Source organism: Apodemus sylvaticus, chromosome 3 (genome assembly GCF_947179515.1).
Source record: "Apodemus sylvaticus chromosome 3, mApoSyl1.1, whole genome shotgun sequence".
Lineage (NCBI taxonomy): Eukaryota > Metazoa > Chordata > Mammalia > Rodentia > Muridae > Apodemus > Apodemus sylvaticus.
In genome coordinates, this window is record NC_067474.1 from 170,201,077 (window position 1) to 170,217,275 (window position 16,199).

A 16,199-nucleotide genomic window follows, 5' to 3' on the forward strand; every position below is an offset into this window, starting at 1 on the left:
CTCCAGACCTGGCAGGCACCTCTTGGCCCTAGCCCTCAGCCTGCATCATGCAGGCATGAGCAGGTGGGTAGGGATGTGGTTCTGGGTTGGAGTTCTGAAACACTTGTTTACCTTCCGGGAGGTAGATGGAGCCAGGTATCCCAGGGTCTGCCCATGACCCTGATCTCGTAATCGCTCTGTTCCTACCCACCCAGCTTTATCACCAAAGCCCTCTTAGGCTGACCTTTGTAGGCAGGGTCTCATCCCACTGAGGCTCAAGAGATAAGTGAACTCCAACCTGACAGGCCCTCGCAGAGCCCATGCCCAGCTATGGAGCCTGCCTGCCAAAATATCTCTTTAGTGGCCAGGTCTCAGGTTCCACACAGTGGGGTCTGCACAGATTCTGAGGATTTAGTGGCCAAAGTCGGGAGGTTGTTCTCTGAGGTCATACTCAAGGGCAGCCGCGGGGCTGGTGAAAATAACTCGGACACTTAACTACAGTTGTCCTCCTGCAGGTACCCAGGAAGACCGAACATGGGCTAGTGGGGACTGAGACCATGATGTCAGCTCAGGAGCTTGTGGCCTGCCTCTGCCAGGAGGGGGACAAGCACCTGGCCCTGGAAGAGCTACCCTTAGCCACAGCCTTCTACCTGGCTGCCTTTAGCTGCCACGCCCCTTCAGCCGTGCGGCATGTACGGACTCTTCTGGCTGAGTCCCCAGGGGCACCTGTGGTGGCTACCCTGGAGGCCTGGTGTCGTGGGGACAGCCAGATTCCTGCTATCCACTGGGATGGCATGGCGGTGGTATCCCTGACCGGGCCACTGGCCTCTGCCTTCCTGGGTGCCATTTGCCCGGATCACCCTGCCGCTGTCCTGTACCTTCTGGCTGGCCTGCTGGCCCAAGGGCATCACGAGGAAGTGGTGCAGCGCTGTAACACTCTGTTGGATGCACACTCCCAGCAAGCCTTGGAGCTGCAGCTGACGCGTGCCCTGGCCTGGGTCCTGTCTGTGGACCAGGCCAGAGAGGGCATAGCTGCCTATCTAAAGAACTTTGCCTCCAGCGCAGACCGGACGGTGGCCTTCATCCATAGCCACCAGCAGCCTTACCTCCCCAAACTGCTTGGCACCCTCCAGAACTACCTCTCAGGAAATCTGAAGAGCAATGCTAACCAGCAAGAGAGCAACTGCTGGGGACTTCTGGAGGCCCTTGACCCCAGAGGCAGATGGATGGGTGCCATGTCACCAGAAGCTCTGCTTCATAGAGGCAGGTTTGAGGATTGCCGGGCAGCGTGCAGCCGGGACCTTCAGCCTGACTCAACAGGGAGGAGACCCCAAGGTAGGAGAGTGACTCACAAGTCACATTCCTCAAGAGCCAGGCGACAGTCACTCCAGCCACAGCTAAAACCTGCCTATGGTGGGACCAGAGCTGGGTCTGGGAGTAGGGCTGGGGCGGGGCTGGGACGGGGCTGCAGACACCACAGTAAAAAGACAGAGAATCCGAGAGAAGCAAAGTCTTGCCTTACTAAATGCAAGGGGACGCAAATCTGGCTGTCAGTCAGGGAAGGCTTCTCAGGAGAGGTGAATTTTCAGAGTCCACACATTAAAAAATAAATAAATAAAATAAAATAAAAAGCCAATGCCCTTGGGAAGAAAGCTTGAATGTCCTTGCCACCAAATAGTCAGGGTGGCTGAAGGGGAGGAAGTGGCAGCAGGCTAGGGCCTGGAAGAGTCTGGAGTTTACTCTTAAAACTACAGGAGGGTTTTCAAACTGATGTGAGCAGGCTTCTTCTGCTGTTGTGTATGGGCTGTGATTCGGGAGCAAGAGGGGTGCTAGACCTGCTGGGACCTAGAAGGCTGGGGCAGGGGTGGGGGCAGCGGGGGCGGGGGCAGGGGCAACTGAGGGAGTGGGAAAGCAGAGGCTGGAGGGACAGGAGCTGGAAAGGTGGGAGGCTAAGAAACAGAGGAGGCTGGGAAGCTGGAAGGATGGTCCAGACTGGGGCCATCTATCAAGGGTCCTTGGACTCTCAGACAGGAGGCCATGGCCCTTACCTGGGAGGAGGCGTTGCAGAGTGAGAGCGCACTGAGTCATTTGTAGCAGGACTGTGGACATCGTTAACGAAGGATGGAGAATGATTTGAAGAGTTAGTCTTGAAGACTTGACTGCAAAGGGGTTGGCTGGGGCAGTAACCCTGTGCTACCTGCTTTCTCTTAAGAGAGCAAAACACCTAAGATAACCAAATTATTAAGAGAAGGTTTCTTTCTGTTTGCTGTGTTTTGTGGATTTCTGTCTGGGGTCAGCTGTCCAGAGAGTCTCACAGGTCACCAAGGGGCGAGCACACAAAGCTCCCTTGTTGGGTTGTGGTAAGAGGGACAAAGTGTCTATTGAGTGGTAGGGTTCGTGAAGATGCGAGTGAGATACTGGGAGGAATCAGCTGAGGAGAACTGGGAACTCCATGTCTTGGCTCTGCTGCATCTGGTAGGCATTACATCATAAAGGACAGCTGGGCAGGGTGGCGCACGCCTTTAGTCCCAATGCTTGGGAGGCAGAGGCGGGCATATCTTGGAGTTTGAGGCCAGCCTGGTCTACAGAATGAGTGTCAGGGCAGCCAGAGCTACATATAGAAACCCTGTCTCCATCAAAATTAATAATAATAAATATTTTTAAAAGATACAAAGTAGGGGCTAAGTATTTTTTAAATATACAAAAGTAGGGGCCGAAGAGATGGTTCAGCAGTTAAGAGGTCCTGAGTTCAACTCCCCACAACCACATGGTTGCTCACAACCATCTGTAATGAGATCTGATGCATTTCTGGTGTGTCTGAAGACAGTGACAGTGTACTCGTTTAAATAAAATAAATAAATAAATAAATTATATTTATTTTTAAAAGATATAAAAGTAGAGACAATGAGAAAATGTAATACATTCTATAAAATTAAAATTTTAAAGTTTTTCCCACACACCTGTACAAAGATGAAAGAACAATTCTCAGAGAAGAAAATGTTTTCAAAAGATACAGTGGCAGAAAAGATAACCATATGCAAAGTATTTGTGAAATTCCCACATATCAGCAAGGCAAATGAATAAAGGAATTGGGGGGGGGCTTTCCCCAAAGAGAAAACACAGATAGCAAGCAAAAAAAAAAATGGGAAATCATCAGCACCACGCAAAAAAAAAAAAAAAAAAAGGGAAATCATCAGCACCACGGTAACAGGATGGAGGCAAATTAACACAACGGAAAAGTATTTTCTTTGGACACAGCTGATTGGAAAGAAAATTAGTGAACCCAAGAAAAAATGAAAATTAAAATGGTGAGCTAGCAGTTTAGAAGACCCAGGCTGTCAAAACTGGGAAAGCTAACCGCAGATATGGTCCTGGGAAAGATCTCAATCTGGCAGGATTCCTGTCCCACAGGCAGTAGCCTCCTAATTTGGACAAAATACCAAAAGCAAGTACCTGGCAGTGTCAGATGCTCACTGCCTGGATGCATAAAACCAGGGCTACATGAAGTGAGACTGCAGCTTGGAGATTTTCCCTCTGTGCAGTCATGTGTACAACTGAAAGCCACGGTTTTACCAGCTTGAGAGGATGTCAGAGTTCGTAGCTGAATAAAGTGGAAAGCTGGGATTCAAAGTCCTGAGGGGTTACAGGAGGGATGAGAACCAAAAATCTGAATATAAGCCTATAACTGACCCCTGGATTGAACACGGGGAGGAGAGACAAGACGGTCAGTGTAAAGCATCAGGTGACAGCTTCAGGAGCTAAAAAGAACATTTGCTTCCGAAGACAGAATTTGGAGTTTGAGTCTAGATAACACAACTGGTTATTAAGATAACGTTCTGCCCTCACCTGAAACACAGAGCTAAATCCAGAGTCTTTACAAAGCATCGCTCGGATGTCTGGTGTAAAATTTAAAAAGTACTAGCTGGGATATAACTCAGTGGTTAAGTGTTTGCCTAACGTATGTGTACACAGAGCTGGGTTTGATATCCAGCACCACCACCCCATAAAAAATGGAATTACCTGACAAGTAAAATAATAACGAAAAAAGTCATCATTGTAGAGATGAGAGAAGAGTCAGCAAAATTTTAAATAAAATAGAGATTCTCTGATATGCAAAACTGAAGAAAAATGGTTACAGCCTTACTGGCCTGTGGGACAATTAAAAAATGTATTGTGCGTGGCTGTATTCTTGGAGGGAGCTATGAGTGTGACGTCAGCAGCTGATGAGGGGCCTTTGTTGCTTCCGGGGCTGACTTCCAGCGTTTTGTTTCCAGTCTTGGCTTCTGCCACCAGGACTGGGCAGGGAACCCTGGTTGTGGGTTTCTCTGCCAGTCTGTGCAAACCAGTTGCTTGCTGTTTCGCTGGCTCTGCCAGTCTGTGCAAACCAGTTGCTTGCTGTTTCGCTGGCCTCGGGGATGTGGCAGTGTGCTTCCCACTTCCATCCTCAAATCCCAGGGAGTGTTCATAACTGTAGCTCCCCTCCTAACAATTCGGAGGGGGCAGACACCTAACCAGAGGCCCAGGTCCACCCACTCTTCGGGTAAGGACTTCAGATAACTGAGCGCCTCCTTTCTAGGTCTTCTGCTGTCTCTTGTTTCCTACAGACAAGTGTTGAGTCCCAAGAAGGCAGAACAGCAAAGATATCCAGGACTGTTGACCCTACGAAGTCAGAGTCAGAACCCTGCTTCACAGAATGGGCTGGGCAGGACTACATCCCTAAAAAGAAAACTAAAGCCCATTACTAAAAGTCAGGGCGAAAAGGAATATAAATAAACTTCCATTTGGGCCGAGAGGTGATGCCCACAGGAGCCACTCTGGGTGGCACCGGGAGCTGCTAACTGCGGTGCTGGCACACGTCCTGCAGCATCATTATCTGGGTGCCCATGAGCTCGGAAACATGCTTGTGGTTCTGGAGTCCTGGGTTCTAGCAGACTTTGGGGAGATGCCCTGAGCTGACAGAGCGAGCTGTAGGAAGGCAGGCCCACACCTGTTTTTCTCCCTAGGTGAGCACTTGGCGGTCCTGCTGGTCACCCGCGCGGCCGCCACCTTCTTCCAGGATGGCCCAGCCGGGGACATGCTACGGGACCTACAGGAAGCCTTCCGCGAGAGCCCCGCCGGGGCGCGGAGGCAGTTTCAGACCCTACTGTCCACGGAGGACCGCGAACGCCTGCAAGCGCAGGCGCAGGAGGCCGCGGACCTGGGCTTCGCCTGCTTCCTGGAGGCTGTGCGAAGCCGCGACGAGCTGCGCCGGGATGCGGACCGCGAGCTCTTGGTTCCCGTGACCCTCGCACTCCGCGTCCTGCTCCGCGTGGCACCCGCCCGACGGCGACCAGCGCTGGGCACCCGCCTGGCCGAGTGCCTGCTGCTGGCCGGGGACGTGGCAGGGGCTCGCGCACAGTGCGAGCGCCTCCTCCGTCCCAGACGTCCCGAGCGCGCGGGGGACCGCATCGGAGAGCACGCGCCGCTGCTGGCACTGCGCGGCTTCTGCGCGCTACACGCGGGCGATGCACGGCGCGCGCGCGAGGACTTCCAGGCGGTGGTGGAACGCGCGGCGCCGCACGCGGGGGGCTGCGTGCGCGCGCTGTGCGGCCGAGGGCTGCTGCGCGTGCTGGCGGGCAGCGCCTTCCTGGGCGCACTGGACTATGTCACCGCCTGCCGGCTACATCCGGAGGAGGCGCTGCTGATTGCCAAGGCCTACGTGCCCTGGAACCAGCGTGGGCTGCTGCTGACCGTGCTGCTGGAAGAGGGCCGCAAGATGCTGGTGCGCTCGCTCAGCTACGCGGGGAAGGCTGCGCAGGCGCAGGAGGGGTGAGAACCTGCCCCGCGCCGGAGGTGGGGAAGTGTGATAGAAATTTGCGCTGGGAGCCGCTAGATGGCTTCGCTATGCCAAGTTCGGGATCTGGAGCCAGGGCTGAGATTTCAGGATCCTGGGTCTCAGAAAGTGGTGCCTGTGGGCTTTCTCGCCTTAATGTTAGGAACAAACTGGAGATGTTGGCTCACACGTGCAACCCCAGCACTTGAGAGGTTGATGCAGGACAGCCTGAGCTCCACAGTGAATTCCAGGCCAGCCTGGGCTACATAGGAATGGAGACCTTGTCTCAAAAACACAAAATGCAAACAAACCAAAAGGTGAAAATCAAAAGGGGCGGGAGAAATGGCTCAACCATTAAGACTGAGTGCTGATACGAGCCTACTTTCCAGCAGCGTGTCTCCGGTAGCTCACCTCAGTCTGTAACTCCGGCTTCAGGGGAATCCCATGCCTCAGTCTTGCAAAAGCACTTGCCCTCATGTACGTGCACACTCATGCATACTCACACACACACACACACAATTTTTTAACGATTTTCTTGTTTTATTTTGGATTTTTAAAAACGTGCTGACCTGTATCTATATCACATGTATGCAGTGCCTGCAAAAACCAGAAGGGGGAGACAGATCTTCAGACTATGGGAATTACAATTGTGGTCACCAGGTGGATGCTGGGAATCGAATCTCAGTCTCCTAGGAAAACAGCCAGTGCTTTTAACCACTGGGCAATCTCTCTGCTCCCTCCCACCTCCACCCCCGACACACACACAACACACACACACACACACACACACACACACACACACACTTTTTTCCTTTTTAAATGGAAAAAAAACCCAAAATCCTTGAACATTAGTCCCCTGTGGTGTGTTCTTTTTGTACACATACAATGTCTCAAAAAATCGGAGTTTTTGCTGAAGCTGTAGCTTGTCCCACTGGCAGTAGATAATGAGTTTTTAAGTTTCCCTTTGTTGCTAAATGCATTTGTGACACCTTGTCTCCACAACCCCTCATCTTAAAGGGGGGCGGGGAACAGGTGTAGCTCTGGCTCAGTGGCCAGCTCCAAGGAAGGGTCTTTTGATTTCAAGTGCTGCCCCCTCCGTCCCCAGACGCAAGGGACACACTGCTGCCTGGTGGGTGCCCCTCCAGCTGCCTAGCCCTCCCCCACCACTGTCAGTCCACACCCACACCTCTGCATGAGCTTCCTCTGGCCCTGGTGTGGATTGCTGTTGCAGTTATGTTTCTCTGTGGTGAGCCCAGCAAAGCCAAACCATCAATTCTTGTGTTTACCAAAAGGAAACTGAGGCAGGGTCTGCTGGGGTCCTTGTTGCCTGCTTCTGTGTAGCGCCTGCCCTCTGGGATGCTAGGAGGGGCAGGGGTAGAGTGTGAAGGAGCCGGATAGGGATCTGGACAGGGGTGATACGGTCGTTCCTCTGCAGCTCAGTGGGAAAGGGGCTACCCGGACTAGGAGCATGGATGGGAACAAGCTTCACCCGAGGCCTGACCTCAGTGGAGGGGATGTAGAAAAAGGCCGGTCTCACACTGAGCCACCCTCTCCATAGGGATGCCTACGGTGTTTACCAGCTGGCCACGCTGTTAATGGAGATGGATGGGGAGGGCGAGACTTCCTGCCTCTTGGCGGCTGATGCCCTGTACCGCTTGGGCCGCCTGGATGATGCTCACAAATCCCTGCTGGCGGCTCTTTCCCGGAGGCCCCAGGCAGCCCCTGTGCTGGTGCGGCTGGCCCTGCTTCAGCTGCGGAGGGGCTTCTGCTATGATGCCAATCAGGTGAGCAGGCCCTGTGCAGGGAGGAATGGGCACAGCTCTGCGGGGGATGCCGCTCTGCAGGGGAAGCCATGCATCTTGTAGCCCCTGACCGGCTCCCTACGGCCTGGACTTTGGAAAAGGCAGACCTCACTAGGATCCACTTCACCACCTGCAGCCAGTCCTTGCCCCCCTGACCCTCAGCTTCCTCATCTGTGCCTGCTCTTATCAATTGCCAAGGGAATTGACTGAGGTCCCTGGGACCTTAGAGGTGCCTGCTTACTACACTAGGGGCTTCCTATTTGCTTTGGCTGTGGTATAATGAGAAGTGGCCACGAACCAATGTTTCGTAGGCTGAGTTCTATTCAATCCTCCCAGATAAACTGGACTTGAACATAACTCAGTCAGGGACAGAAGCATGGTTTTTTGTTTGTTTGTTTGTTTTGTTTTTGTTTTTTTGAGACAGGGTTTCTCTGTGTACCCCTGGATGTCCTGGAACTCACTCTGTAGACCAGGCTGGCCTCAAACTCAGAAACTGCCTGCCTCTGCCTCCCAAGTGCTGGGATTACAGGCATGTGCCACCATGCCCGGCAGAAGCATGGGTTTTACAAGGCCCTTGACCCTGCTGGCCAGCTTCTGAGACCCTCTCCTGGCAGAGTTTAAGACTTGGCTTAGGTGTTGTGGGGCTTTCTGTTTGCACCAAGGCCCTGTTTCTGGGGGATTTTGGACCTCAAAGTCTGGGCTGAGGACCAGCCAGCCTCTATGTTCTTCTTTGGCCTTGCTGGAATCCTAATCCCCTGGGCAGACAGGTAGGCAGAAAGATCACCCTAAAACCAACCAATCCTTTTCTACCAGAGACGGGAATCTGCACCAGGCCGGTGAGAAACAATGTTGCCATCTCCCAGGGTAGACAGGTGGGCTGAAAGATCACCCTAGAACCAACCAATCCTTTTCTACCAGGGATGGGAGTCTGCACCAGGCCCATGGGAAACAAGTCTCCCAGACTGGAATCTGGAGGGAGGAGCTTGTGTCTGCCTGAGGACACAATGACCACATTGTGTGTGAGCCTGGTCACACCCTGGACTCTTGGTCTACACCTTCTGAGTCCCCATCACATGCTGTTCTGAAAGTCCCTTGCACACTCTTGTTGTTCAAGCCTTCCTTGGGTTAGCATATTGGAGTGGGGTCTCCACCCAGGTGACTCAGGGAAAGGAGAGCCCCATCCCACCTGGTCGTTTTACGGAGTGGGCTTCCACTCTGCTCAGCATGTCCTTGCTCCCCTCCTCCCTGTCCTTGTTGGAGGAGGCACAGTAGATGGAGACAAACACATCTTCAAAGGCTTAAGCGGCTGGGGCTGCAATTCATGGAAAACCTCCCAGGGCTCAGAATAGACAGCTTCCCCCAACCCCAGGCTTGTGGAAACAGAGTCAGCCCTCGTACTGGCAGCAGCTGCTGGAGCAGGCATGGAGAGGAAGAAAAGGGTGCCAGTGGTGAGGACTGCAGTGGCTCTGATCTCACATCCACAGCTAGTAAAGAAGGTAGCCCAGTCTGGAGACACCGCCTGCTTCCAGCACACGCTGGACATCTTCCATCGTGAAGACCTGCAGCTGCTGCAAGACCACTGCCACACACGGGCACTAAGCATCCTGCGGGCTCGGCCAGCTGGGTCGGATAGTGAGACCCACACCAGGGAAGCCATCGCCTATCTCTCTTTGGCCATCTTTGCTGCAGGTAGGAACCCACGTCCAGTCCTGTGCCAGATGCATGGGGCACATGGGATCTGTGAACGAGCTTGCTCTGCAATATCCTGCATCCTGGAGCCTCTAGGGTGTGGACAAGATGGCTGCTCCATTTACCAGGAGCACCTAGTACTGGAAGCCCTGGCTATCCATGAACATACCAAGGTTTGTGAAGGGCCTGGGCTAACTGAGACACTGCCCTGCCCCTGGACTTCCCTCCCCTGCATGCTCCATGCTGAGATGTAGGCCAGACCTTGGCTCTCCTGAGCCTTTCATAGCAGTGACAGGTTTTGTATGGCCACACCTGCCCTCCACACATCACCAAGCCATCCCATCTGGATTGCGGCAGGTCTGCCCTGGGTGTGCTGGAGTGCGGCGTGTGAGTGCCATGGTGCACATACAAGTCCCTGGGCAGGGGCGTGGCCAGGGCTGGAGGTTGTGCGATCATGCAGATTGTGGTGACTTGTACTGGCGCCTCTCCACTGCTCCCCGTCAGAGTAAGTGGAAGAGAGCCCATGGGAGGGACACGATCAGTGAACCGGTTCCTGCAGGTCACCGTGTGGTTCCCTGTGGGGACACCAGACAGATATACAGGAGGAGTCTGGTGGAAGCATTCTGTTTGGTGGTCAAGCTGTGCCTCACCACATTTTCTTTTTATCTTTTTAAATATTTATTTATTATATGTAATATTATTATATTACAGTAAGTACACTGTAACTGTCTTCAGACACCCCAGAAGAGGGCATCTGATCCCATTACAGATGGTTGTGAGCCACCATGTGGTTGCTGGGAATTGAACTCAGGACCTCTGGAAGAGCAGCTGGTGCTCTTAACCTCGGAGCCATCTCTCCAGCCCCACACTTTCTTCATTCAGAGTTTCTTTCCGGAGTTCACTGGGAATTGCTGCCCACCTTGAGCCTCATACTGTATCTACTATGTGCTTCTTTTTTCTATCCTGGCCTAACATGTCCTACTCAACCCCTGCCTACTCCCCCAAAACAGACTCACAGGCTTTCCTAGGACACCCCAACCATCTGCCGGTCCTTCCGGGCATCACCTCTCTCCTAGTTGGGTTTCTCTTGCTTTGTGGCCATTAACCCTGGCTACCTGGATCTGTCTCAGTACCCAGTGGAGTGGTGGGGCCCCAGGGTAGACCTTGTGTCCCAGTGCCCACCAAGGTTGACCACTAGATGAGACCCAGAACAAGAGAGCCAGCCAAAGTTGTGCCTGACCACACTTTCTTCCCTCAGGGAGTGGAGCCAGTAAGTCCCTCCTTGTCCGAGCACGCTGTTACGGGCTCCTGGGTCAGAAGAAGACGGCCATGTTTGATTTCAACTCCATACTCCGGGAGGAACCAGGGAATGTGAAAGCTCTGTGTGGACGAGCTCTCGTGCACCTGGCCCTGGACCAGATGCAGGTGCCAGCCCATCCTCCCCACCTGGGGCTGGGCAAGCAGGAGTGGGGAAGACCACGGTGCTGCCTTCCTCCTCTCCTGAGGAGGGTGAGCGAGATCAGGCCTTCCAGCCCTCAGGGTGCACATCAGAACTCCATGTTCTCCTCCCCACAAGCACTAGCAGGGATGGAGAGCCACATTGCATTGCCATAGATCTACCTTTGAGTAACCCTGCCTTTTGGCTTTCATACCTCAATCTGTGAGGATAGGTGTGCAAGCCCTGGGGGCAACCAGTGGATCTTAAATGATTTCATGGCGAATGTGGGTGGTTGGTAGGCCATGGATAGTTGGAGCTGGTAAAGTGGAAAGCAGGGTGGGACAGACCTTCTGGGTCTCCAGGGAGAGAAAATGAAACCCTGGGAATGATCCCTCCCACGCTGACACCCATGGGCTCTCCTTCCTTGCAGGAAGCTGTGGATGACATAATCTCTGCCCTGAAGCTTGACCCGGGCACTGTTATCCCTGAGATCCTCTCCCTGAAGACAGAAGTCCAGTTGTCCCTTACCCAGGGCCTCTATGCCCGCTGCCGGGTCCTCCTGAACCAGTGTCTGGACGCTGGGGTGCCCCTCAGGGAAGAGGACACCCGAGGCCTCCTTGCCACAGGGGAGGCACTGGTTAGAATCAATGCTTCACAACCCAGTTGGCACCTGATTCTCACAGACATCCTCACAGGGCTGGGTATGTGTAAGGGCAGGAGACATGGGACTCTGTCCCACATTCCCTATCCTCTGTGTTACTCTTTCTGAGGTGGAGAAAGAGCCCTGGATTATGACTTCTAAGGCTCCAAATCCTGTGACCTCAACCCCTGTGGGGCCTGTCGAGTGGCAACTCTCTGGATTTTTCTTTGTTTTGTTGGTTGGTTTGGTTTTTTGAGACAGGGCTTCTCTGTATAGCTTTGGCTATCCTGGAACTTGCTCTATAGACCAGTCTGGCCTCAAACTTAGGAATTCACCTGTGCCTGCCTCCTGAGTGCTGGGATTAAAGGTATGTCCTACCACCACCTGGCTTTACCCTCTGGTTTTTCTTTTTTTTTTTTTTAAGATTTATTTATTAAATGTAAGTACACTGTAGCTGTCTTTAGACAGCAGAAGAGGGCAGCAGATCTCATTAGGGATGATTGTGAGACACCATGTGGTTGCTGGGGTTTGAACTCAGGACCTTTGGAAGAGCAGTCGGTGCTCTTAATCGCTGAGCCATCTCACCAGCCCCTACCCTCTGGTTTTTCAAGTCACATCCTTCTGCTGGCAGAGGGAAGACCCCAAGTAGGATTTGTACATCCACATGCTCTATGTCTCTGTCACCCTTACTTGAACGGAAGCTCTCTGTAACCTGCCTTTGCCCTCCAAAGCCTTCAGGGGGCTGCCCCTCAGCTCTGCTCTTACTGGGGCTAAGTCAGCACCCATCAACTGGACTCCACTCAAGACAGAGTAGGGGGTCATGAAAGTAGTTCCCTGGGGTTAGATGCCTGCCTTCCCAGGCATGTCTCCATCCCAGCCACACCTACGTTCACTGAACATCTTTCCCTGGTTCCCATAGGCAAGTATCAAGAGGCTGGCACCCACTTGCAAGAAGCACTACACCTCACCCCATCATCAGAGGCTGCTCAGGCCCGGCGAGGCCTGCTCCAGCTTAAAAAGGGAGATGTGTCCGCTGCTGCCCATGGCTTGCAGTGCCTGGCAGAGATAGACGCTCAGGACCTCGGCTTCCTGTTACGTCTCCTTGCGTCCCCAGAGCGGCAGAGTCTCATGAAGGTATGTAGCACCCCACAAGCTCTGTGCTGACTTTGCCCCAGTACCACAAGCTTCAGAACTCCACATTCACCCCAGGCAGCCCTTCCCTTCCTGCTGATAGCTGGCTTCCTTGGGCTGAGGTGGAGTAAGAAGACCCAGACATGGCCAGGGAAGATCTCTGAAAATACTACCCCTGCTTCTTTGCTGTGCATGCAAGCCACGGGTAACTCAGGCTGAGGAACCTCGTCCTGGTACAAAGCCCACTCTGGGACTCAGATCAGGTTGTACAGGTCCTATTGTGTTTTATAAAAAGAAAGAAAGAACCAGGATATGTTTGGTAGAGGTGAGGTATGGTGAGGTGGAAGGGGGGCCTCTACGGGCCCATGCTGAGGCATCCCTTCCCCCTGAGGGACCAGCCATATGATAGATATGGTATGGAATAGAATTTATTTAGGGCATGGGGGGAGGGAGTTGAGAAAGTAGAGACATAGAAAGGCAGAGGGGGGGGAAGCAGGGGAGAGGAGAGGAGAGGAGAAGAGAGGAGCAGAGAAGAGAAGACAGGCCAGTCATGAGATGTGAAGAGAAGGGGGGAGGGGAAGAGAGAGGGGAAGGGTCAAACAGCCCCTTTAATATTGAGTCAAGCCTACTTGGCTTTTGCCAGGTGTCTTAGGGTTTTACTGCTATGAACAGACACCATGACCAAGGCAACCCTTAACAAGGACATTTAATTGGGGCTGGCTTATAGGTTCAAAGGTTCAGTCCATTATCATCAAGGCAGGAGCATGGCAGCATCCAGGCAGGCATGGTGCAGGAGGAGCTGAGAGTTCTACATCTTCATCTGAAGGCTACTAACAGAATACTCTCTTCCATGCAGCTAGGATGAGGGTTTTAAAGACCACACCCACAGTGACACACCTACTCCAACAGGGCCACACCTACTCCAACAAGGCCACACCCACTCCAACAAGGCCACACCTACTCCAACAGGGCCACACCTTCTAATAGTGCAGAGCATATACAAACCATCACACTAGGTAACTGTGGGGCAGAGCCTAAGTGCTAACAGGTCCAGGCCTTCGGGTCAGAGGGACCCTGGTCAGGAGTTGACATGGGGCAAGACAAGTGTCCCTCAGAATGCCTTCCTCTGTCAATTGCACTGAGTTCTGCCAGTCAAAAGACATGGAAAAGGGCCTACCAGAGTGGCTGAAACAGGAGAGTTGGCTGAACCATGTTGAATGCTTCCTAAAGCAAGGACCTGCTGCCTGAGAAAGGGGAACAGGGCTATGGCACTGGCTGGAGTTGAACTGAGGGGAATGTCTAGGCTATAGTTTTTGAATGCCATAGAATAGAATAAGTGTTCTATAGTATAGAGTTCTAAGGGATTAAAGCCTCTGAGCAGGGAGGTCCAGAGGCAAGGCTTGTGAGCTAAGAGAAAGGGGTAAGATAAAGTGTCCGAACATCCAGGGAAGGTGAGCAAGAATTCCCAACCTTACACAGGTTCAGGGCTTGGGAAGTCCTGAGTGGGGCCAGGGATGTCTTTGAGGTCCTGGTGCCAGACAGGAGTCCCAGAACTGGAGCAGGGTGGGGAAGTGAGATCCTTAAACTTATAAAGGGTCAGGAAGGGAATCCTGATCCCCAAGCTCCAAGGATTGGAGAGTCCTGAGTTCCTGGGGTGGGGGAGGGGGCGGTCCTGGAGCTAAAGCAGGGATTGGGGACTTGAGAGGGAGGGCTTGGGAGGTTCCTGAGCTTCAAGTAGAGAATCAGGAAAACACTGGTGAAATCCCAGGGTCTAGGGTGTCTTAGACCCCCAGGGGCTGGGTTTGGCAAGGCAGCTTTCGGTTGCCCAGCAACAGGGGCCAACCCGGAAGTTGCCTTCCTGGCTTCCTGCCACGCGGCAGTCTCACTAGCCCCCAAGCGGGGGTCCTTATGTACTGCACCTGCGCCTGCGCCTGCGCCTGCACGGCTGTTGCCCCTCCCGGAGCTGGGCGGAGCAGGGCACAGAGCTTGCAAGACTGAATCTGTGTTTAAGCTTTTGAATCCCTTCTATCTGTACCCAGCAGCCACGTGGACCATGCAGCAGGGAGGGCAAGAGGCTATTGCAGCGTCACACAGCAGGGAGCAAGAAAAGTGGGTGCCCTTGTGTGAGCCTCAGAGCCTTGAGTCCTTCCTGGGAGCCTTCAGTCTAGTGCTGGGCGATGGCACTGCACCCCATGCTGGAAAGCAGGTCCTCTATCCCTATAGGCCCCTGGAACCCTTCAGCTTAACCTAAATGGCCTGTGGTATTTGCCCCTGAAGGAGTGACTCAGCCAAGCCCGGGATGCTCTGAGCTTTACCCCCAACTGAAGGCTTTAGAGTTTATGGTGTTGTTTGCAGTGGTGAGGTTGGATGCAGTTAAAAGGGGGAGGGAGGGACCCAGAGGCTCGAAGGTTATTGAGCAGGGGAGGAATCCTGTGAGTCTAACGCAGTTATGATATAAAGTTGCCTGCCTTCATTGTGGCCTAGAGAAACAGGATTGGGGAAGAGGAGATAAAGACAATTAGCAACTCTGGGTGCAGACCTGCCTCTGCTGAGGAAACGATGTTGTCTAGGGGCTATGGAGAGGCAGACATGCTGGGCTAGCCACAGCCCTCAGTCACAGGAGGGAACCAGTCCCTTACCCCTACCCATGACCAGGCCTACAGAGTGTGGGTGTCTTCTGCACAGGGAGGAGATCAGACACCAGCAGAGGCTGGCTGTTCCCAGAGACTTAACTCCGAGCTCTTTCCCTGTGTCCCCTTCACAGACCGCTGCCAAGGAAGCAAGCAGCCTCTTGGATTTAGGGAATCCAGGGCAGGCACTGAGTTACTGTTCTTTGGCCATCCTGGCGGGGGGCAACAATCCTTACCATCTGCGTCTCCGGGTGGCCTGCTTGACCCAGCTGCAGGAGTATGGCCGGGCCCTCAGGGACCTGGACTGGATGCTGCAGCAGCCTGCAGAGGACAACGACCTGCCAAGACGGACGGAAGATTTCTGCACCCGGGGTCGCCTGCTTCTGAGCCTGGGGGATAAGAATGGAGCTGCAGAGGCCTTCACCCAGGCTTTGGCCCTGGCACCGGCCCAGGCGCAGAGCAGCCTGTTGGAGCAGCCAGGCCGGGCCACGACAGCCAATGTGTTCCTGATCCACGCCCAGCGCTGTCTAGAGGAACAGCACTTTGAGGAGGCCTGGACAGCAGCCCAGAACGGACTCCTGGTGGACCCCAGGCACAGTGGGCTAAAGAAGCTGAAGCTGAGGACTCACAAGGTGGCCGCCTCTGGCTGCAGTCTACACTAACCAGTAGATAACCTGATCTAACCTGCCTGACTCCTCCACCAGCACCTAACTTCTCATCTAGAGTGCACCTGGCTCCCCAGATCCAAGAGTAGCTCTCTCCGCTGGCCACCATTGCCTGTCCTTTGCTACGGGATTAGAGGAGAAATTTCCCGCTTGTGCAGAACAGCTGGCCTGGGTGGCTCACAGCCCCACTGCAGTGGGCAGCCTCAGGACTCTGCTCGCACCTGGGACACGGGCAAGATCAGGTTAGCACCTCAGAGCCTAGCGGGGGAGTCGCTCGCCCAGGGAGCCCTCCCCCAGGGAGGATGCTGCTTAGAGCAGGCTCCCGCATTAACCAAGATTCAGATTCCTGGCTGACTGTGTGGAACTTACCTTGGTCATTCTCCAGGGACCCAGTGTCCATGCCAGCAGGCACA

At 53.7% G+C, this 16,199-nt stretch overlaps 1 protein-coding gene across 1 annotated transcript; it reads left to right on the forward strand.

Annotated features, from left to right (window-relative positions):
* The first annotated feature begins 536 nt into the window (after positions 1 to 536).
* Ttc34 (tetratricopeptide repeat domain 34) lies at positions 537 to 15,836 on the forward strand. Its single transcript, XM_052175770.1, has 8 exons — positions 537 to 1,314; positions 4,983 to 5,787; positions 7,350 to 7,575; positions 9,078 to 9,282; positions 10,541 to 10,707; positions 11,151 to 11,421; positions 12,280 to 12,494; positions 15,256 to 15,836. Exons 1-8 carry the CDS (start codon positions 537 to 539, stop codon positions 15,781 to 15,783), a joined length of 3,195 nt encoding a protein of 1,064 aa, XP_052031730.1. The 3' UTR covers positions 15,784 to 15,836.
* Positions 15,837 to 16,199: the final 363 nt, after the last annotated feature.